Source organism: Loxodonta africana, chromosome 14 (assembly GCF_030014295.1).
Source record: "Loxodonta africana isolate mLoxAfr1 chromosome 14, mLoxAfr1.hap2, whole genome shotgun sequence".
In the NCBI taxonomy this organism is placed as follows: domain Eukaryota; kingdom Metazoa; phylum Chordata; class Mammalia; order Proboscidea; family Elephantidae; genus Loxodonta; species Loxodonta africana.
In genome coordinates this window covers 62,363,102-62,386,513 of record NC_087355.1, presented here as the reverse complement: position 1 = coordinate 62,386,513, position 23,412 = coordinate 62,363,102, and the positions used below count along the sequence as shown (strand labels likewise).

Sequence of the window (23,412 nt, the reverse complement as noted above, 5' to 3'; positions counted from 1 at the left end):
ATAACCAAACTTGTTGCCATCTAGTCAATTCTGACTCATAGCCACCCTTTAGGATAGAGTAGAATTCCACAATAAGGTTTCCAAGGAGCAACAGGTAGATTCGAGCTGCCAACCTTCTGGTTAGCCCGCAAATGCTTAATCACTGTGCCACCAAAGGAATATAATTTTTTATTAAAAAAAAAAAAACTTTCAATATAAAATAGAGAGAGAACCCTGGGTACATGATTTAATTTAACTTTTTATGGATTCAATTAATTAAAAAAATAGTTACATAAAACCTTCTATCAGCGGGCATTTTGCCAGGCACTAAGAATAGAGAGTTCAGTAAGGTCTCTGATTTCTAATATCTCTCAGGTCGGTAAGAAAACTTTGACATTCTAGCATTTTTGCCCTTTGAGAGTTTCCAAACAGGTTGATTTGCAAATATATCTTTTCATTTTCATGATTGCCCAGTAGCAATACATACACACACACACACACACCACATGACACACGCACACTCCCTGACTAAGTCAACTAGTGCTGCTGTAACAGAAATACTACAAGTGGATGGCTTTAACGAGGGAGAAATTTATTTCCTCACCATCTAGTAGGCTACAAGTTCAAATTTAAGGCATCAGCTCCAGAGGGAGTCTTTGTCCCTCTGTTGACTATGGAGGAAAGTCCTTGTCGTCAATCTTCCCTTGTTCTGGGAGCATCTCAGCACAGGTCCAAGGGATGCACTCTGCTCCCAGCAGCGCTGTCTTGGTGATATGAGTCTCTATGTCTCTCTGCTTGCTTCTCTTTTATATCTCAAAAGAGATTGGTTTAAGACACTATCTAATCTTGTAGATCTCATCAATATAACTGCTGCAAATCAAGCTGTGACTGCTAACCAAAAGGTCGATGGTTCAAATCCACCAGGCACTCTCATAAACACTATGGGACAGTTCTACTCTGTCCTGTAGGGTTGCTGTGAGTTGGAATCAACTCAATGGCAACGCGTTTTTTTGTTTAACCTATCTCATTAACATCATAGTGATAGGATTTACAACACATAGGGAAATGACATCAGATGACAAAATGGTAGACAATCATACAATACTGGAAGTCATAACCTAGCCAAGGTGACGGATATTTTTGGGGACACAATTCAATCCATGACACTTCCCATTCTTTAACAACCTCAATGCAACCACGGGTGTAGATGTATCAGCTGTGATTTGCCTTATCCCTCTTAACAATTTTAGGGAGCATTTTAGGAATAAACATAATTTAATAATGATGGTAATCCCCCATCCACTTCTGTATCTGGCCATAGTAGAGATTTTGGTAAAAGAATAAAATTTTTCTCACAGGACTTCTACCTGCAATTATTCAAGCAGATTCAGATTATAAATGAGTTTGAGAAATTGCTCATTTAATTAATCTGTCTTTAAAAGTATGCAACAAAAGCAGGGACTCTTTCCAACCCGCACCCCCCACCATCCTTCTGCAACTCCATGAAGGTCCTTATCAAACCCACTGCCAGTGAGAGTGTTAAGCTTCCTCAAATTGACTTGTTTTCTCATGGGTAGGTCACAGAATATGTCATGAAATTAAGGCCATGCATTTAAACATCATACACACTTTGGCAGGGAAATTATACATCAGCAGAATGAAACAAAGCTGGAAGAAAAGGTTTTTGCCATAACACCAGGCAGCTCAAAGCAGTACCTGGAATTAAACAATTTGGTAATATTCTTTTCTGTAATGCTCAGACTGAGAGAGATAAGATTTAAAAACAAAGCACTCACTCAAAAATATATGGGTTTTTTTGTCAGGACTAAAACAGTTCAGGATATTAATTATATGGAGATGCTTACCTTTCAGTTTCTAACAGGCAGCACCACCTCAGGTACATTGAACATACAGTTCTTCCCTCTACATACAAAGAAGACACAACCTGAGCGAGAACAGGTTTTGTTTATAATAGATTAAGGATTGACTTTCAGGTCTAAAAAAACATTCCTTGATTTCCCCGGGTGATTTTTTTTTTTTTTTCTTCTACCTGCCAGGACCTTTGCTTCCGAAATTTTGAACCTTTCCTCTGACAGATCTTCTTCATTCGGGCCAGGGCAGCATACTTAACCACGTTCTGTTAATGAGTGACTTTAAAAATTTTTGTTCCAAATAACCAGCACAGAAATGGTCATAATGACCTTTGTAGCAAGCCTGAGAATTCTCAAAGATATTTTTTACTGTAGAGAGATAGGTCAAGGAGATAGGTCTAGTATCCACAAAAGAGGGCTGTGACTGTCCCAGCATGAAAATGGGTAAGGTGAAGACAAGAAATATTGAAATCTTATAAAGGAGTGAGAGCTATCCCTTAAAGCAGTGTTTCTAGTCTGGGGGTGATTTTGTCCCCCAGAGCACATTTGACAATGTCCAAAGATATTTGTCAGGAGCGGGGGGGTGCTGCTATTGACAGGTAGATGCCAGGGTTACTGCTAAATTTCCTACAATGTATATGGCACTCCCCAAAAACAAAGATTTATCCATCCCCAAATGTCAGTTGTGCTGAGATTAAGGTCAAAAAAGGAAGCCAACTTTTGCATTGAAAGATTATGGAAAATCAGGAGTATTATTAGGGGAATGGTTTGACTGTCTTTCTGGAACTTTATTCTCTACAACAGAACTCTGTTCTGAACTTGAAGTTAGAAGCCTGGAAAAGCATTTGTGTAACGGTGTCTGTGCAACCATGTTCAATACTGTATTGTCTATAATAGGAAAACACTGGAAAAATTCAAACAGCAATGAACAGGAGGTTGGTTAAAGAAATTACACTGCATGTATATCCACATAGTGGAGTATTATGTTACTAAAATTACGTGGATCTATATGTGTTAAGTTTCAAAATGTCTATTAAATATTAAGTTAAAAGAGAAAGTAGTATTGAAGGGGCTTAGACTGACTAAAGTTACCACAATTATCTGTTTTACTGCTATTGTAGAGATTACTTACTTAAATTTAATATAAACTGTTGCCATCCAGTCAATTCCCACTCAGAATGAGCCTATGGGACAGAGTAGAGCTGCCCCATAGGTTTCCAAGGAGCAGCTCGTGGATTTGAACTGCCAACCTTTTGGTTAGCAGCCGAACTCATAACCACTGTACCACCAGTTTCCAGATTTATCATAAATAATGTTAAATGTTAATCAGTTACATGTTAGAAGTTCATGAGAAAACCTCCTATGAATACAAATTCAATCTTTTAAAACAATTTATGAATTTTTGAGAATTTGAACTAATTAATCATTTATTCACATTTATACGTTAAACAAATATTTATATAATCTGTGAGGAGTCATGCACTAGACTGGTCTGTCTGAGAATATAATAGGGCAGAAAAGAAACGATTTATCTCTCTTCAAGGAGTTTATTGTTATGTGTGTATGTGTGTGTCCTGTGGGGAGTGTGTGTGGTGGCTGCTTAGGGATTTGGGTCACCTTAGAAAAGATTTTCCTGCAGTAAACCACAGCATCCTGTCTCTGAATTTTAGGGTGAAGCCTTAAGGGGCTGCTGTTCTTAAGCTTTTGCCTAAAGAGACCAAAAGCCCCTTTCTGTTACTAAAAAAACAAGCTGGTAGTGAATGGATTGGCTTGCGGAGCAGGTGCTGTTTACAAAGACTGTTGCTATTGGAAACTGCCTCTTTGACTGCCTTTGCTTCATTACGAAACCACCAAACAAATCGTTCCAAAGCTTTTATTGTCAGATGTTTCATTCATGACACTGCCATGATATGCAAACTCTTAGTGCATCCGTGAAATAAACCCTCTGTCCTCTCTTTTGGTAGCTGTATCCTTCAGCTCATGTGCCTTACAATCTTCTCGCCAAAATTCTAATTCAGTCTGTAAAGCACTGTCTAGAAAATATCAGCAATTTGTAGATGTTCTCTCTATTTTTTATTTCTAATTAGGAATCTAAGTTAAAAATATAAAATAATATAAAGTAAAATAAATTGAAAGCTTATCCTCATATTTATATGGTTGTACAGTTTTAAACTGCAAAAAGGAATGAGATATCCTTGAGCATTGAGCAGTTATTTGATTTTCTATCTAACTTCAGTTATGGCATTAATATATATGTATATATATATTTTTTTCTTTATCAAAAATCACAGGACGAAAAATCACCCTGTACACGAAACTCTAATTAGAAGTCAGATAGAAACATTCAAGGAGTGTGATTTCACCAACAGTCTCAAGGGCTCCAGGGATTATCAGGTGGAGTGCCCTGAATATTGTTCTTTAATTTAAATGCCATTATTCACGGTCTTAAAACATCATAAGCTCAACAGATTAGAATAATGTGAATAGGAATTCTTGACATTCATAATTTTAATAGTAAATTAATAAAATTCAATGTACTTTGACCATTATTAAGGGTTTCCATATATTAATCCCTTCTTAATTTTAACCTTCCACCTTAGAAATACTGAGGAGAATTAGCTTTTTAAGAAGAGTATTATCCAGATATACCTGGTGAAATTATTTACCTTTACATCAACAAAGAAGATTCAGCATATCAAAAGGCATATACTAAATGCTTTCTATCTCCAGAAAAGAATGACGTGTAAATTTCTGGTTTTCCCTTTTTCTCTTAGCTTCGACGGCAGTGGGTGGGTGGTGTGCCAGAAATCTTTTAGCCAATTCATTGCCCAAATCATGCTTAAATCACGGGCTTCGAAGCAGCTGGTACTGGTGGCTTATAATTTCTATTATATTTTATTCTTAAATGCTGTATTTAGTATTATTTTTACTTTTTATTCTATCTCAAGTTTTACAAAATCTTTTGGGTGACATTATCAATAAATGACGATTTTTTTTTTTTTTTTTTTTATGTGATCAGGGCCAGGTTTATTAAGTGAAATTGCTAGGATCTTAGAAGGCTTCCAGGCCTGGGGTTTAATACTCTATGATTACCATCTAAAAAAGCTTCATAGTTTTATCTATGAATTTGTCTTTTGTAAGTGAAATTTGATGGGACAATGGAGCATGTGCTAGTGTTTGGATTTTAGCTCACGTGTAGCCCCACTGCCCTGCGTTCCTGGAACGGGTTCTAGGCTTCCTTCTCCCTACCCGCTGATACCTCAGGCCCGGCCAGGCCTCTCCCGTCACACCCCTAATCGGACACCGCTGATGCTCTCTACCCAGCTGGTTGGTCATGTTGTGTCACCAGGGGTAGTCCTCTGTTCGTTTGTTGTCTTCCACCCCTTTTGGGGGCTTTGACACAAGCATGGGGATGGTTGGGTTTGGTGTGTTCACAGTGTCTTTAGGCAGGGCAAAGTGATAGCTGTCCCTGTCCCAAGCTGGTAGCACTATGATATGTTTGGTGAGTGACCTAGTGAGCCTTCTAAGCCACCCCAACCTCCCAGAGAAGAAGTTGCTGTCTCTTGGAGGTTACCTTTCCACCATGGGGTGGCAATGAGCTCACGGAGAGTGGAGATCAATTCTAGCCCCCGGGGCCCAAAATTTCATTCTGCACTGGGTCCTAGAAATTATTTTAGCTCATCCTGTATATGCTAAATTTATATTTCATAGTTCATTTATCCTATTGTTTATTCAATAAAAATGTATTTTTGAGCCTAACATTGTTATAATTAAAAAAAAAAAAACTTTTGTAATATCCAGTTGCGTGACAATGTGCAGGAGATACGCTTTTAATCCAGCAAGTCAGATAAATTGGGGGTTTCAGTGGCCATATGTAGGAATACCTACTAACCTAAAGGTTCAAACCCATCCAAAAGCACTGCAAAAGAAAGTCCTAGTGATCTGCTTCTCAAACACGACAGGCAAGAAAACACCATGGAGCAGTTCTATTCTGTAACACACGAGGTTGCCATGAGTGGAAATCAACTCGACAGCAATGGGTTTGGTGTTTTTTGTTTTTTAATATAGGAATACAGACTTCAAATATTAAGTTAGAAACCATGCGTCTATAGGATGGCTTCTCCATGGACATATGATGCAGATTAAAAGAGGTTGCAGCATTAGAGTTCCCTACAGCATAATGATATGCTAACCGAGCCTTTTCAGGGCCTAAATGACAGCTTCTGAACCATGTGTGTACAATCTCTAATAGACCTGATCATAATCAGCAATTGTCAGCGTGTGCTTCTGTTTTATGAAGGAGCCCTGGTGGGCCAGTGGTTAAGCACTTGGCTGCTAATCAAATAGTCAGTTCAAATCTACCAGCTGCTCTAAGGGAAAAAAGATGTGGCATTCTGCTTCCGTGAAGATTGTAGCCCTAGACACCCTATAGGGTAGTTCCACCCTATCCTATAGGGTCACTAGGAGTTGGAATTGACTTGATAACAACAGGTCTCTCTCTCTATATATGCGTTATGAGTAAAATGAACATGGTAACTAATTTCCTCTATTTATATATTAAGCATACCATATGCTTACTGTTCTTCTTTATTACATACATGCCACATTAACTATCTGCTCTTCTAATCCAATACTGATAGTAATCAGTTGTGGAGACCCAGGTATACCAGCCAATGGACTGAGATATGGAGATGATTATGTGGTTGGACAAAATGTTTCTTACATGTGCCAGCCAGGCTATACAATGGAGTTAAATGGTTCCAGAATCAGGACTTGCACGACTAATGGAACATGGAGTGGAGTAATGCCAACTTGTAGAGGTATAATGATTTCATCAATATAAATATAAGTGATAACCATCACATGCTTCTTTAATCTTTATAGTCAAATTTAAGGTAAATTTAAATGGCATTTTATATACTCAGTTTTATTTTTTATTTTTCCTGGTAATAAAAAATGGCTGCTGCAGTTTTTATTTTAAACCATATAATGTGTAAGATTTAAAATTTTTTCCACAAATACATTGTATCTTATTGTTAGTTATGGCAGTATACTTTAATGTAACCAAAATATATATATATATATTATTTATTCTCATAAGTAAGCATCATCATTATTTATAATTATTGATAATTATTTAGAAGAGGGCATAACCTTAATGAATTATAACTTTGCTTTGTGACTCACTTAGATAAAGTTATAGAAAGTGTAAGGCAAAAAACTTTCTATAATTTGAGAACAACCACATTGAATTATGGGACTATTATTTTTCCCAAAGAGAGGCAAAAACAGTTTCTTCAAAGAATGCAATGTAGAATCAAAATTTTAGTCCATTTAGTCACACATTTGCTACTTTGCACTGTTTCTTTGTTTTTTTTTTTTTTTTTTTTTTACTTTGGGAACATTTTCAGAATTTTATTTTTTTTTGCCAATTTTTATGATTATTTATAGCATATTATAGATGTATTGTCAAACAATTTACATTGTTTTAAAATGATTTTGAATAATTGAGAGTTCTCATGCAGTCATCTTTCTAAGAGAGCTCACAGTTTAATGGCTCCCTGGCTCATAATATAACAAAAAATAATAATTCTGGTGTGTTTATTCTTCTTATTGATTATAGTTTTTGAATCAGATCACCGTAAATATACATTTAGAATATGAAAATATAATGGACATTTTATATTTTAGAAGCTGTCTTATACATTTTTTAATATTTGCTGGTAATGGCAATTTTAACCAACTCCAAATAATTTATTCATATATATTATTAGTCCTCACTATTTTTAAATTTTAAGTTAGTATTCTTCCTTTCTTCTTAATATGTATCACCTTATCCAACACATCTTTGCTTGAGGACAACTTAAAAAAAAAATGTTAAAAAATTTAAATATGCATTTACAAAGCTCTTTTAACATATGAATCAAAGTGGTTTAAGGGAATCAATTTGGTTATTTTAATGAGATACATGACGTTTGTTTTCACAAATGTCACAGAACTACGCTCAAATTCCTGGATACAATGCTTACACTATACATAGCCAAACAACCCAGCTCTTCAGTCTGTCTAAGGGTCATTGGAAAATAATTTTATATAAAACCAATAATTATCAGTTACAGTATACTGGATAGAAGGTCACCCTCTATTATCCTTTCCTCAGATGCCAGGCAGCTTGCTATTTTGTAAGAGAATCTCTGACAGCCCGTAGCCATTATGTTGCCAAGAAATATTTCAGGAATGTTTCAGGAATGCTACCAGGAGAATAAACATGTCACACCATATTGTCCTTCAAAAGGTTAAATTAGCACATATGCTTCTTCTAATGATTTTTTTTTTTTTTTTACACCCAGGATATTTCCATCGCTCTGTCTAATCACTTTTAATATAATTGCAGCTGTTACCTGCCCAGCTCCTCCCCAGATCTCTAATGGCCGGTTGGAAGGAACAAATTTCGACTGGGGCTTTAGCATCAGCTACATCTGTTCTCCGGGTTATGAACTATCCTTTCCTGCTGTTTTGACCTGCGTAGGGAATGGAACCTGGAGTGGGGAAGCACCACAGTGCTTACGTAAGTACCATTTCTATACTTTAACATAGATTTTCTCATTTTTCCCCTCTTAGAGTTATTTCACTAAGATTTACAACTGTTATTTACTTTAAATTTTGCCAGAACAGATATGAAACTGTTAAGCTTCTTGCTATGCCTAATTAAAATTCAAAGAATAATCATTTATTAATATAGCTACTTTTCACGTAATCTAATCATTACATTCTTTCTATTCTGACTCCAAATTTTAGGTTAACCTGCTTTGTTTATAGACTTCATATTTTTCAATATTATTCCTCAAAATAAAAGACACTCAGATAAATTCTACTGCTGAAAATTCTTCATATTTATTTTCAATTTATCTCAGCAGAATACTTTGTAATTTACCCAAAAACCTCTTTCTGCAGTAAATCCATGTCACTTTTACATGTTCATTCAAATCAAATTCTTATAATGGCATTTGCTATGATAATGATTGTGATTACAAATCTAACATTACTACAGTAAGCACAGAGTTATTTTTCTTTTTAACAGAAGTTACTTTATAGTATATATTCTAGCAAGTATAACTTGAAGATTAATTTGGAAGAACACAAAATAAAAGCCAGATGTCTGTTTTTCATAAATCATTGTACCACACGATATGAACAGATTCATTTAGTGCTATCCTCTACTTAGGCCTCTTTTCTTTTCCAGCATGTGGGAGGACCACACGCTACCATCCTCATAGCCTTGGAGTTAGGCAGGGCAAAGTCACTCAACTGGTTGAACCCTCCAGAGTCTTCTCATGTCATTCAGAATATAATCCAAATTGTCTACAGGCTCTTATGTCCTTTTTCTTGTTTTCCTCTAGGATCCCCTCATTTCATACTACTTCCCCCATCATTCACACTTCTTCAGCCACATTGTTCACCTTCCTTTTCCTTGAACACTCAGTCACTTTTGGCAATAGGAATTTTGTATTCAGTATTAGTTTTGCATTTTGCCTGGAAATTGTATTTTATTTCTTCAGCTCTTCACTCTAAATTCCCCTTCTGAGTGTTGTTTTCCTTGGTCACCTTATTTGAAATTTCACATGGTGCCATATAATACTGCCCTTCCATACTAGTCCCCTCTTCTTTATCTTTGCTCCTTAAAACATATGTGCATTTTACTTGTCTTGTTCATTTTGTCTATGTCCTATACTCAAATTTATGTTCTTAAAGGCAGATTTTTTTGTTTGTTTATAATGTATTGGTCATTTCATTTTATGTCAGTTAAGAGAATTTAGCATAAACAGCTTATGAATAGGCATGATTTTTTTTTTAATTTTATTTCGTTGTTGAGAATATACACAGCAAAACATTCACCAATTCAACATATTTTACATGTACAATTCAGTGACACTGATTACATTGTTCAAGTTGTGCAACCATTCTCACCCACCTTTTCTAAGTTGTTCTTCCTCCATTAATGTAAACTCACTGCCCCCTATGGTTCCTATCTAATCTTTCAAGTTGCTGTCATCACTTTACTCCCATAAAGGTGTTCTTAAAAGAGCATAATGCTTAAGGCAGACCTTTTTTTTTCTGGTTAAGCTAAACTATTGTTTGGTTTTAAGAAGACGTCAGGGGATATTTTTAGTTTAAGTTTTAAATATTTTCACAGGGCAATAGTTTCAGGGATTCATCCAGCCCCCTTGGCTCCAGGAAATCTGAAATCCATGAATTTGAAATTCTGTTTTGGACTTTCCCCTTTTTGATCAGGATTCTTCTATAGACTCTTTGATCAAAATGTTCAGTAATGGTAGTTGAGCACCACTAAAGGCAAAGTTTTTTGTTTCTTTTTTTCATTATGGTATCCCTGGTATGTAGCACAGTGCTTGGAAGTTATCTAAATTTATTATAATGCAATCATAACTAAGAAGTATGGCACTGGTGCAGGGATAGAAAGTAAACCAGTGTTATAAGCTAGAGGCCTCAGAACTGTAAATAGAGCCTTGATATAGACCAAATCAGTGGGGGAGAGAATGGACATTTCAATTAATACTTCAGAGAAACTAGTTTACACATACACATACTTGTGATCCTTACCTCACATAAAATAGCCAATAAGTGATAAATTTATTAAAGACTTAAATATAAAAAGAAAAACTAATAATGTTTTAACAATTAAGAGAATATCTAAATAATGTTAAAGTAAGAAAGAATTTCTTAAACAATATGCTAACATACAATCCATAAATTAAAAAGTGGAAAAAATCAGCTACATTAAAATAAAATTCTCATCATCAAAAGGCCAGTAACAAACTTGAACAATATAAACAATATGCATGAAAAATAACAATAATAGCTAAACTATATATTCTTTTACATTTATATTTAAATTGCAATAATTATCCAAATATAGGAAACACTAGTGGCGTAGTGCTTAAGAGCTATGGCTGCTAACCAAAAGGTCAGCAGTTCAAATCCAACAGGTACTCCTTGGAAACCCTATGGGGCCGTTCTCCTCTGTCTTATAGGGTTGCCATGAGTTGGAATTTGCCCAATAGCAAAGGGTTTGGTTTTATCCAAATATAACGTGGGCATTTTTGTCCCAGTTGCTCTGCGTATATTTTTTCTACTACATACAACAGAACTCCCTGGTAAGTATATTTAGTCACACTTTGATAAATAATGGAAACCCTGGTGACATAGTGGTTAAGTGCTATGGCTGTTAACCAAGAAGTCGGCAGTTTGAATCCACCAGGCCCTCCTTGGAAACTCTACAGGGCAGTTCTACTCTGTCCTATAGGGTCGCTACGGGTCGGAATCAACTCGAAAGCAGTGGGTTTGGTTTTGGTTTTTTTGATAAATAATGGCACTGGGGCTCAGAGAGGGATACCAAATGGGAAGAAGGACACTATAACTCTGTTATCATTTAGGGACCTGGCTCCATTGTTAAGTGGCCTGAGGTCATACTGCTAGAAAATGGCAGTTTATATTCAAGTTCAGAGAAGTCAGATTTAAGAGGCAATTCTCTCATTCTTCAAATGGTCAAATTCATTAATTTTAGGGGCTTTTTAAAGAGAAAAATCTTTTCTCTCTAATACTGTTCAAAGTATGTGCTTTTGTCCTGCAGTTTATATCTTTGTGAACTGAAGCCATTTTAAAATAAACTCTGTATCTTAAGCCTCTAAACATGACACCATTAGGTTTTTGGTGGATTACTTACTACCCGAGAATGCACAGGTAGAAAACGAGAAGAGAGAGGAGGACTGAGGTGTCTATGTGGTTCCATCTCCTTTCTTCCTTTTTGTTGAATAAAGATAATTTATGAAATGAATCACTCGGAAGAAATATGCAAGAGAATCACATCAGAAGTGGGTTATTAAATAACTCAGTCATAGAAAGGATTGCTCAAGACAAAATGACCACCGATGGTGTGCACTGAGCAAACACTTATCGAATTCAAAACGCGTTAGACACGGGAGATACAGAGATTAATAAGACAAGGTCCCCGGCCTTTAGTGTGTGATGTTATATTGCTGGAAGTGCTTGGATGCCAAGTGGATTAAGGTTCGCAATGCCTAAGTGATAGTGAAAATGAAAACAAAAGAAAATAAGCTGATGTTTATGGAATCAGTTTTCTTGTGTTATTTTACTCTGAAATATTTTCCCCAATTTTATTTTAGTATTTATTTAATCACGACTTTTAATTTTGACTCGTTAAAATTTTTAAATATATGTATTGATAAAAAGGGTTGAAAGTTCAGATTTCTCCTAGGGTCTTAAATTTCAAAGAAGGTCTTTTCTTGAACATTGGGCCTGAGACCAAGTTACTCTGTAATTAGGCAATACATACGTTGCAGTTTGCTTGAGGTATTCCTAGTTCATCCATCTCTGCTGTTCTGACAGGCATCCTTTCCAGTTGGGGCTCCACTTTCACTCTCAAAGTGTGCTGATAGGGGTGATGTATTTTATAGTCCAAACCAAAAACCAAACCCATTGCCCTTGACTCAATTCTGACTCACAGCGACCCTATAGGACAGGGTAGATCTGCCCCATAGGATTTCCAAGGAGCACCTGGTGGATTCAAACAGCTCACATTTTGGTTAGGAGGTGTAGCTCTTAACCACTAAGCCACCAGGGTTTCCATTTTATAGTCAGTCAACCTAACATCACCTTAAGGTAGCAAGTGTACTTAATAAGGATTTTGTTGCCACAGTTTGTTTTTAGAAAGAATTAACTTTCAGGTACTAAATCTGCAAATTTAAAAATTGAAAGCATTCTCTAGAGATACCTTTGCCTTAGTTATCTGCTAGATATAAAACCTTCTGACCTTACTTCCACTACACTTCTGCATGTGTACTCTGCCCAGCCACACTGGCTTCCTTCCTCTTTGTCTAACATGTGCGAAACATGCCCATTCCAAGGTAGAACTTTTGGCAATTCAGTTTCCTCTCCTTGGAAAGCTCTACCTTGGGATCTCAGCATGGCTAAACACTTTGTTTGATATTCTTTTCTCAATGAGACACATCCTTGCTACTTTATTTAAAATTGTCTCCCCTCTCCCCTTCACCACATTCACACTTTTACAGTTCTGACCTGCCTCCTCCACACTGTTTTTCTCCACAATACTTACTGCCTTTCTGCATGCTACCTTTTTTTTTTTAACTTATGTTTATTATTTGTTGATCTCTCTGATAAATGCATAAAACTTCACAAGGGCGATATCTTAATCTGTTTATTTATATGTCCAAATGCCTAAAAGCACCTAGAACTGTGTCTTCATTATAGTAGTTGCTCAATAAATATATGTTGGCTGGAATCATCTATTCAGTTTGGTTTGGGATTCTGTAAAGTTGGTCTTTTCCGTGGTTATTGTAGAATACTGAGATTTCTTAGTTTGGTATACACATGGACTCTGTTGGCCTTTTCTCTTGAAACAACACACAAATACCTCCCACAGTATTTTGAAGAGGAAAGCGACAAGATACTGGGATACATGCTCTGAGTGTTCAACAGGATGCAACAAAAGGAAAAAACGTATTTCTTTTTATATACGTATGCAAAAAGTCAGGGCAGTCTGGAGAGTACAACCTGGAACATTATGGGCTATTTCTTTCTGTCAGAGTTAACCTATGATCACATTCCTTTTCAGGAGCACGCCCCATCTTTGCAGCCTGTAGGTCTAATCACATGCTTTGATTCTGGTCAATATTATTTTGATTCTGGTCACAGTTATTCAGCTTTACCATGGTACTGTACAAGGTGAAAGCTATCTGAATCAGACTAATTTTTTAAAAATATTATACTGAGTTTTACATCCAGGATTTATTCATAGGTGTAATCAGAAAAATAAGTACTTTATTGGAATAGAAAAACACCTCACTTTAATCCATTATTCTGGATGTCACCAATTTTCTAAACCATTTACTCTGCTGAATCCTGCATTATTTCTATAAGTGTCTTTCCTTTCACTTACAGCAAAGTTTTGTGGTGACCCTGGTATACCTGCCCAAGGAAAAAGAGAAGGCAAAAGCTTTATCTACCAGTCAGAGGTTTCATTCAGCTGCAATTCTCCTTTTATATTAGTGGGATCAAGCACCAGAATATGTCAAGCAGATGGCACTTGGAGTGGTTCATCACCTCACTGCATAGGTAATATTAACTAAATGCTGGTTATGCCCAATAATTGTGCTATAAAATTCAGTCTACCTAATTCTTTTGCTTGAAGTTGAGCAGGCTTCTTCCCATGGAGAGATACTATTAGATTTACATTCTTTATTTTTAGCATTGATCCATACATTGAGCTATAGATCACTTAAAATTATTTTGTATGAGAGAAATATATTGATTATAAATGTAAAGGGATAAAATGTTTTTAATCTTCATTTTAGAACCCACCCGTACCTCGTGTGATAACCCAGGAGTGCCCCGGCATGGATCCCAGAACAATACATTTGGATTTCAAGTGAGTGTTTGAGATATTTCCATTTAGTATAAAAATGGATCAAAAGGTTTTTATGGTTCCTATACATTTTTTTTTTATACATACTATCCTGTTGGCACATACAGAAAAAAGTCACACTTCTATCTGCATTCATGAACACATGAAATCATAAACACATAGAAAAAGTAAAAGGCAACAAATAAGTGGAAGTAAAAGGATTTTTTTTTATTGTACTTTAGATGAAGGTTTACAGAACAAACTAGTTTCTTATCAAACAGTTAGTACACATATTGATTTGTGACATTGGTTACCAATCCCACGACATGTCAACACTCTCCCTTCTCAATTTTAGATTCCCAATCACCAGCTTTCCTGTCCCTTCCTGCCTTCTAGTCCTTGCCCCTGGGCTGGTGTGCCCCTTTAGTCTCCTTTTATTTTATGGGCCTGTCTAATCTTTGGCTGAAGGGTGAACCTTAGGAATGACTTCATTACTGAGTTGTAAGGCTGTCTGCGGGTCATACTCTTGTAGTTTCTCCAGTCTTTTCTCAGGCCAGTAAGTCTGATCTTTTATTGTGAATTAGAATTTTGTTCTACGTTTTTCTCCACCTCTGTCCCAGACCCTCTATTGTGATCCCTGTCAGAACAGTCAGTTGTGGTAACTGGGCAGTGTCTAGTTGTGCTGGACTCAGTCTGGTGGAGGCTGTGGTCCATTTGTCTTTTGGACTAATCTTTCCCTTCTGTCTTTGGTTTCCTTCATTCTCCCTTGCTCCAGATGGGGTGACACCAGTAGAGTATCTTAGATAGCCACTCACAGGCTTTTAAGACCCCAGATGCTACTCACCAAAATAGAATGTAGAACATTTTCTTTATAAACTATGTTATGCCAATTGAACTAAGTTTTCCATGAAACCGTGGTCCTCAGAGACCTCTGCCCAGTAATTTGGTCTCTCAGGGGGGTTGGATGTGTCTGTGGAGCTTCTATAACCTTGCCTTGGACAAGCTGTGCTGACTTCCCCAGTGTTGTGTACTGTCTTACAATTCACCAAAGTTACTGCTTACCTATTATCTATTTAGTGTTTTTCTATCCCCATCCTTTCCCTCCCTCATAACCATCAAAGATTGTTTTATTTTTTGTGTAAACCTTTTCATGAGTTCTTATAGTAGTGGTCTCACACAATATTTGTTCTTTTGTGATTGATTGATTTTTTTCATTCAGCATAATGCCCTCCAGATTCATCCATATTGTGAGTTGCTTCACAGATTCATCATTGTTCTTTACCCTTGTGTAGTACTCCATTGTGTTTATGTACCACAGTTTGTTTATCCATTCATGTGTTGATGGGCATCTAGGTTGTTTCCATATTTCTGCTGTTGTGAACAATGCTACAGTGAACAAAGGTGTGCATATGTCTATTTGTGTGACAGCTCTTATTTCTCTAGGATTTTTCATAGGAAATGGGATTGCTAGATCATATGGTATTTCTAACTTTCTAAGGAAGTGCCATATCATTTTCCAAAATGGTTGTACCGTTTTGCATTCCCACTGGTAGTGCATAAGAGTTCCGATCTCTCCAACATTTGTTATTTTCTGTTTTTTTAATTCCTGCAAGTAATGCCAGGGTGAGATGGTATCTCATTGTGGTTTCAATTTGCATTTCTCTAATTGCTCGTGAATAGATTTCCTCACATGTCTGTTAGCTACTTGAATGTCTTTGACAAAGTGTCTGTTCATTTCCTTTGCCCATTTTTTAATTGGATTATTTGTCTTTTTGTTGTAGAGGTGTTGGGTTTTCCTGTAGATTTTAGAGATTAGACATTTGTCAGATTTTTCAAAGCCAAAATTTTTTTCCCAGTCTGTAGGTTCTCTTTTTACTCTTTTGGTGAAGTCTGTTGATGAGCATAAGTGTTTAATTTTTAGAATATTCTAGTTATTTAGCTTATCCTCTGGAGTTTTTGTGTCATTAGTTACTGTTTGTATCCTGTTAATGCCATGTATTAGGGTCTCTAGTGTTGATCCTATTTTTTCTTCTACGATCTTTATAGTTTTTGGTTCTATATTTAGGCCTTTGATCCATTTTGGGTTTTCTGTGTATAGTATTATATCATCCACCAAGAGGGACAGTTTTACTTCTTCATTACCAATTTGGATGCCCTTATTTCTTTTTCTTGCCTTATTCCTCTAGCTAAGACTTCCAGCACAATGCTAAATAGGAGTGGTGATAAAGTGTATCCTTGTCTTGTTCCTGTTCTTAAGGGGAATGTTTTCAGCCTCTCTCCATTAAGAATGATGGCGGGTGTTGATTTTGTACAGATGCCCTTTATTATGCCGAGGAACTTCTCTTTTAGACAAATTTTATTAAGAATTTTTATCAGGAACGGATGTTTGAGTTTGTCAAATGCCTTTTCTATGTTGATTGAGATGATCATGTGATCTTTTGTTTTATTTATGTGGTGGATTCATCCTCACATACCTGTTATGAATCCTACTTGGTCGTGTTGTATTATTTTTTTAATATGATGCTGAATTCTATTGGCTAGAATTTTATTGAGAATTTTTGCATCTTTATTCATAAGAGATATTGGTCTATAATTTTCTTTTTTTGTGTGTGTGTGGTTTCTTTGCCTGGTTTTGGTATCAAGATTATGCTGGCTTCACAGAATGAATTTGGAAGTATCCTTTCCTTTTCTATGTTCTGAAATAGTTTGAGTAGTACTGGTTTAAGTGCTGCTCTGAATTTTTTTTTTTTTTCTGAATGTTCGATAGAATTCTCCTGAGAAACTATTTGGGCTGGGGCTTTTTTTGTTTGAAGTTTTTTTTTTTTTTTTTTTAATCTTTTCAGTCTTTTCTCTTGTTATGGGTCTGTTCAGATTTTCTACATCATTTTGTATTAGTTTAGGTAGGTAATGTGTTTCTAGAGATTTGTCCATGTCCTCTAGGTTTTCAAATTTCTCGGAATATAGTTTTTTGTAGTAGTCTGTTATGATCCTTTTTATTTCAGTTGGGTCTGTTGTAATGTCCCCATTTCATTTCTTATTTAGGTTATTTGCATCCTCTCCTGTTTTTCTATTGTCATTTTGGCCAGTAGTTTGTCAATTTTGTTGATCCTTTCAAAAAACCAACTTTTGATTTTGTTGACTCTGTTGTTTTGCTATTCTCTATTTCATTTATTTCTGCTCTGATCTTTATTTTTTCCTTTCATCTGGTAGCTGTGGGCTTCTTTTGCTGTTCTCTTTCTGTTTGTTTGAGCTGTGTAGCTAATGTTTTGATTTTGTCCCTTTCTTCTTTTTTGATGTAATGCATCTATTGCTATTAATTGACCTCTGAGCACCGCCTTTGCTGTGCCCCAAAAGTTTTGGTATGATGTGTTTTCATTCTTGTTTGATTCTGGGAATTTTTGATGCCATCTTTGATGTCTTCAGTTACCCAGTGGTTTTTAAGCAGGGAGTTTTTCAGTTTCTATATATTTGATTTTTTTTTTTCCTTGCTCTTCCTGTTGTTAATTTCTACTTTGATGGCACTGTGATCAGAGAAGATACTTTGTATTATCTCAATGTATTGGATTTTGTTGAGGGTTGCTTTGAGGCCTAAGATGTGTGGTTACCTTGACATTTACCCTTATCTTCCTAGGTTTAAATCAGTCTTTTCTTACTTGGTATCACCTTGCTTTCCTCTCCATTAGAAAGTTCTATAACAACACCATTTATTCCCTCTTTTATTGTTCCGATGTTGTTGACATTTACAGATTAGCCTATGTGGTTCTTTGTTGTAAATCTTTTAGTTTTGATTAGCCCTTGAGAGTTCATTACCTAAGTTGGTATCTGGCTCATGTGATCTTGCATCCTAGATTCAGGCTGTGATCTTATATTGTTTGTTGTGTAACCAAAGGACTCCCTTTAATAATTCTTGTAAGTTTGGTTTGGTTTTTATATAATCCCTTAATTTCTGTTTATCTAGAAATGTCCTGCTTTTACCATCATACTTGAGTGAGAGTTTTGCAGGATATTTTATTCTTGGTTGGCATTTTTATTTTCTTTCAAGATTTTATACACGCCATCCTATTGTCTTCTTGTCTGCATGGTCTCTGATGAGTAATCAGAACTCAGTCTTATTGTTTCCCCTCTATATGTGACTTTTCATTTTTTTCCAAGCTGTTCTCCGGATTCTGTCTTTGTCTTTGATTTTTGGGAGTGTGGTTATGATATGCCTTGGTGATTTTCTTTTAGTGTCTGTCCTACATGGGGTTTGTTGAGCTTCTTGGGTGGTCAGCTTTTCATCTTTCATGATATTAGGGATGGTTTCTCTCAGCAATCCTTCATTGATCCTGTCTGTGTTTTCTGTTTTCTCCCCCTATTCTGGAACTCCTATCACTCTCACATTTTTGCTTTTCATTGTATCCCAAATCATTCTCAGGGTTTCTTCATTTTTCTTCGTTCTTTTCTCTGATTTTTCCTCAAAGTACTATTCAAGTATTTGTCTTCAATTTCACTGATCCTGTCTTTCGTAGTTTCACACCTGCTCTTCAAACATTCTATGACACTATCTACTTCTGAAATCTTGTTGTTTATCTTTTGAATTTTTAATTATTGTTTTTGTATGATTTCAAGTTGTGCATTTATTTTGGCATTTTGATCCTGTATTATTTTCCTGTATTCTTCTATTGTTTTGTCTGTCTGTTCCATGATTTTTTCTATTTTTTCCTCATTTTTGTCCTTCAACTCTTGGGTAGCTCTGAATATTAGAGATTTCAACTCCCTATCAGGTAGTTCCATGCCCTTTCTTCTACCAGAAAGTCAAGTGGTGTTTTACTTTGGATGCCTGCTGGAACCATCCTGTCCCTTTTTTTTTTTTTGAAGTGTTTTGATATTGTCTGCTGTCTTTGGGACATTCAATAATTTTTTTTTTTTTTTCCATTATTGATTGTAAATTTGTTTGTTTCATCCTGCTTTTCTGTTTTATTTTGTTGTGTCTGAGCAGGCGGGCTAGATGTTCTTTGTTGTTTGTTCATCTGTGGGCACAATACTTCTCACCACCTTGTCCAAGGGACAAGGCCACTTGCTCCACTATGGTGCAGCAGGGCAAGTCTGTCAGAAGGGGAGGGGCTAGGATGGGTTGTTTATCACACATACTGGGACCAATAGGGTGACATCAGGTTTCAGTGTAGAGTAAAAGGAAATTTAAAACAAATAAACCTGTTGCCATCGAGTCAGTTCTGATTCACTGACCCTATAAGACAGAGTAGAACTGCCCCATAGGGTTTCCAAGGAGCAGCTGGTGGATTCAAATGCTCACCTATTGGTTAGCAGCCATAGCTCTTAACCAGAAAGGAAATTAAAGGGAGAAAAATGTGCTTGTAGAAAATACTAAGAATACAATGAAAGAAAATATAGGGATGGTAGTGAGCATCAGAAGGGAATCAGTGAGTAAACCCTATAAGAAGATGTGTGCACAGTGAGGAAAAGTAAAGATTAAAAGGGTTAAAGGAAAACTCAGAGAATTTGTAAATGTATAAAAATATTATTTAGCAAGGCAAAAATTGTATATAAGACTAAAATATTTTCTCAGTGTCATTGATGTGAGAAATTTATGAAAAATAAGTTAACCATAGGTTATTATTAAGCAACATATAGTTAGATTATTATATTGGAATTCTTTAGCATTCCCAGTTATGTATGGCTGACTTTCTTGTTCTCTTTTTCCAATTTAGATTTTATGTAGAGATTCAGAAAATTTTCTGTTATAGGGGCCTAAGGGGAGCCAAAGTGCGTACTGATTCCAAAAGGAAATAGCCAATTTATACATTACCCAATTGCCTTGTGTTGCAGAGTTTTCTAAATTATGTTATTCTGTGTGAAATTCAGTGTGAACCTGAAGAACACCCATTTCTAAAGGAAATGCTTATCAAAGGTGCCACATTTTGTGTTAAAAATAGCTTCCCTTTATCTACAGTTCAGCCACTGTATGAATGTTGATTTGATAGTGTTTTCAATTCTTTTGGTTTGCCTCAGTGTTGTCCATATAATACAAAAGTGTAAAAGAGTGTTTTGGTTTCCATTATATGTGTTTTAAGAGAACTTTAGATTCATATCTTCTTAAGGGCTTTTATCAGTTGATCTAATTTCTGGAAAATGGGCAACTGGTTAAACAGCATTAGTCCTCAATCATATAAAGAACGAATCTGAAAAAATAATTACGTAACTTGCTTTGTTCACAGAGAAAGTCAGTGACAATATCCTAGCAAAATGCAAAACTTTGATGTTAGTGTTTGTACACTAAATCAGGCTGACTCTCCGGAGAGTATGAGTTTTTTTCCCATTGCAAATGTTCTTTGAGACAATGGAAATGGAAATGATTAAGATTGAGTCCAGAATAGTCATCCAGTGACAAAAATCGAGTGAATAGAATCATTATCCCTGCATTTTTATTTTATTTTATTATTATTATTATTTTTTTTTTTGGCTTCAACAAAAAGAAATTTATTTCCTCACATTCTAGTAGGTTATAAGTCCAAATTCAGGGTGCCAGCTCCAGGGGAAGGCTTTCTGTCTCTGCCATCTCTGGAGGAAGGCCCTTGTCCTCAATCTTCCCCAGTCGAGGATCTTATCAGGCACAGGGACCCCATGTCCAAAGGACTCGCTCTGCTCCAGGTGCTGCTTTCTTGGTGGTATGAGGTCCCCAACTCTCTGCTTGCTTCCCTGCATTTTTGTATATATATTTAATATATAATTCTGAGATAAGTATCTTTATCAGTTGAGAAAAACTGTTGCTTGTAAGTAACAGCAACCATAGTGAACTCGCTTAAACCTAAAGGCCTTCCGAACCATGTGTGACATTTTCCAGGGCCATAACTGAAGGAATCTGGGTGAGATTAATCAAGCCTGGAATTTAGGAACTAGACAGCAGTGCATGTTCTTTTCCACTTCTCTCTGTTTATCTATCTCATTTTTCCCTTTCTGTAGATTGACCATATGTCCCAAGGGTGTGTCATTTTTATTTATATTTCATGAATATATAGAAAGTGATTAGTTATTTCAATCTCAGTTCCAAATTTCCAGAGAGATAATTTGAAAGTCCCAACTTCTGGCTTCACCCCTGGTTTAATTAGGTAGCTAGAAGTAATGAGTTATGAAGTAAAAATGCAGCTATAGAAGCCCACTTCTGGAATTGGTGATAGATAGGAGAAAGTCATGAGTTGCAGAGGCACTCAAATCACTTTCTTAATTTTCTCTTTAATTTGTTCATTCATTCACTGTCTTTTCCTATATATGTTGAACATATATAGAGGTAATAACATATAAATATATATCACCTATTGCTACAAAAGAAACTATTGCTAGTGGTGACAAAAACTCCATTGTTGAATAAAAAAAGTATTCAACATAATTTCTCTTTTTACCTGAAGCATTGTAAATTGAAACTATTTTTGGCCAAAAATAGTTTTCCGGTGATGGGAGTAGCTGTCAAAATGATTGATAAAGTGTCTGGATTAATTACGGAGTGAATGTCAAACACACAAATTTCATTAACTAATCTGCACTTTTAATTGAGCTGTGGGCTTTGGAAGATATATTATTTCGATTTAAGGCTTATTATATAGTTATTACAGAGATGAAATGACTTTACTCTGACTCTTAGACATTTAACCCCAAGATATTTAACACTAAGATAGTTAGCCCTACCGAAATAATCATGGTGGTTACATATGATTTCCAGTTTGTAACTGAAATTAGCCCATAAATACATGGAATGAGGCAAATGTGTTACACAGAGTTTCATTACCTTTAAATAGTGAATACCATGACCTGAATTTTAAAAGCTAAAAAAACCCAGTGCCATCGAGTTGATTCCTACTCATAGCGACCCTATAGGACTGAGTAGAACTGCCCCATAGAGTTTCCATTGTGGAAACTCTTTAAAAGCTAGATGTCACAAATACCCACTTTTTTCTTAATTAAGACCTTCTGATTATTTTTTATTACAAACTCATAACATACCTTAAAATTTATTTTTTTCTTAAATCAGGTAACTTGGAACTAAAGTTGGTGTTCAGTCAGTGAAAATATTTTGCATCTTATTTGAGTAATAATTCTTATCCCTTTATTTTGTGATCCTGTTTTTCTACTTGAATTTTATTAATCTCAATTTATATATGCCTTTTATTAGAGGCTGCATCAATTTTAGTGAGTAAAGTGTTTAAACATGTATAGAAATACCAAGTAGTTGTTTAAAGATATTTTACAGAGAAAGCATATAAAATTTTTGAAGGCTTAATTATACATATTTTTGAAAGTTTTTAGAAACCGTGCTGGATACTTCAGTTAAACAGTCATGTAAAAAATTAGACACAAATAAATACAGTGATGGAAATGCAAGCAAAGCAAGAGTCAGGGAAGAGAAAGATAGACCTTATTTCAGATATTCTAAATGTATGTAAGATTTCTATTAATATTATGACTGGCTGTATAAATTTTATTTGTTAGGAACCGAGATAACATTTAAGAGAGGAATATGGAGTTAAAGAAGATAAGTGATATTTACTAATTAATCATGACTTAAAGTTCTATAATGTATTTGCATACAACATGCTGATTTGGATCAAATAAAAGTGATTTTTATTTCCACATTAAAACTAGATATGGATGGGTCTTAATTCCCGATATAAAATTATTTTCAATGTTAATTGACAAGATATATGTGATTAGTTATATAAACAAGAGCATTTTTTATTAGTGAATATTTGTGGGAAAATTGTACATTAATTTTTTCAAAGAATTTTTAAAATTATATGTGTATATTTTTACTAATTTTACTGTAAATAATCAAATTATATTATTCTTGTTAGAAGTTATTCAAAGAGAGCCTGTCTTGGAAAATCAGGCAGAAAAGGATAGAGAGTTAGGTATAATATATTAAGTGGGTTTGTCATTGGCAAAATTATTTACTAATGCATTATATTTGGAGAAAATGTTGGTGTTTAATTTGACAATAAAATATTCTGAACAAAAATTTAATCAATCACTAAATTTGAATAAAAAACAAACAAACAAACCTGGTGCCTTCGAGTCAATTCCGACTTATAGCGACTCTTCAGGACAGAGTAC

At 35.4% G+C, this 23,412-nt stretch overlaps 1 protein-coding gene across 3 annotated transcripts in view; it reads left to right on the top strand.

Moving 5' to 3' along the window:
• Positions 1-23,412, top strand: part of CSMD3 (CUB and Sushi multiple domains 3) — a 1,388,861-nt gene that overhangs the window by 1,341,644 nt on the left and 23,805 nt on the right. For all 3 annotated transcript variants that reach the window (XM_064268007.1, XM_003408442.3, XM_003408441.3), the window contains 4 exons: positions 6,491-6,670; positions 8,245-8,418; positions 13,848-14,021; positions 14,261-14,334. In XM_064268007.1, the coding sequence (XP_064124077.1) occupies positions 6,491-6,670; positions 8,245-8,418; positions 13,848-14,021; positions 14,261-14,334 (602 nt within the window). The remainder of the gene's footprint in view (positions 1-6,490; positions 6,671-8,244; positions 8,419-13,847; positions 14,022-14,260; positions 14,335-23,412) is intronic.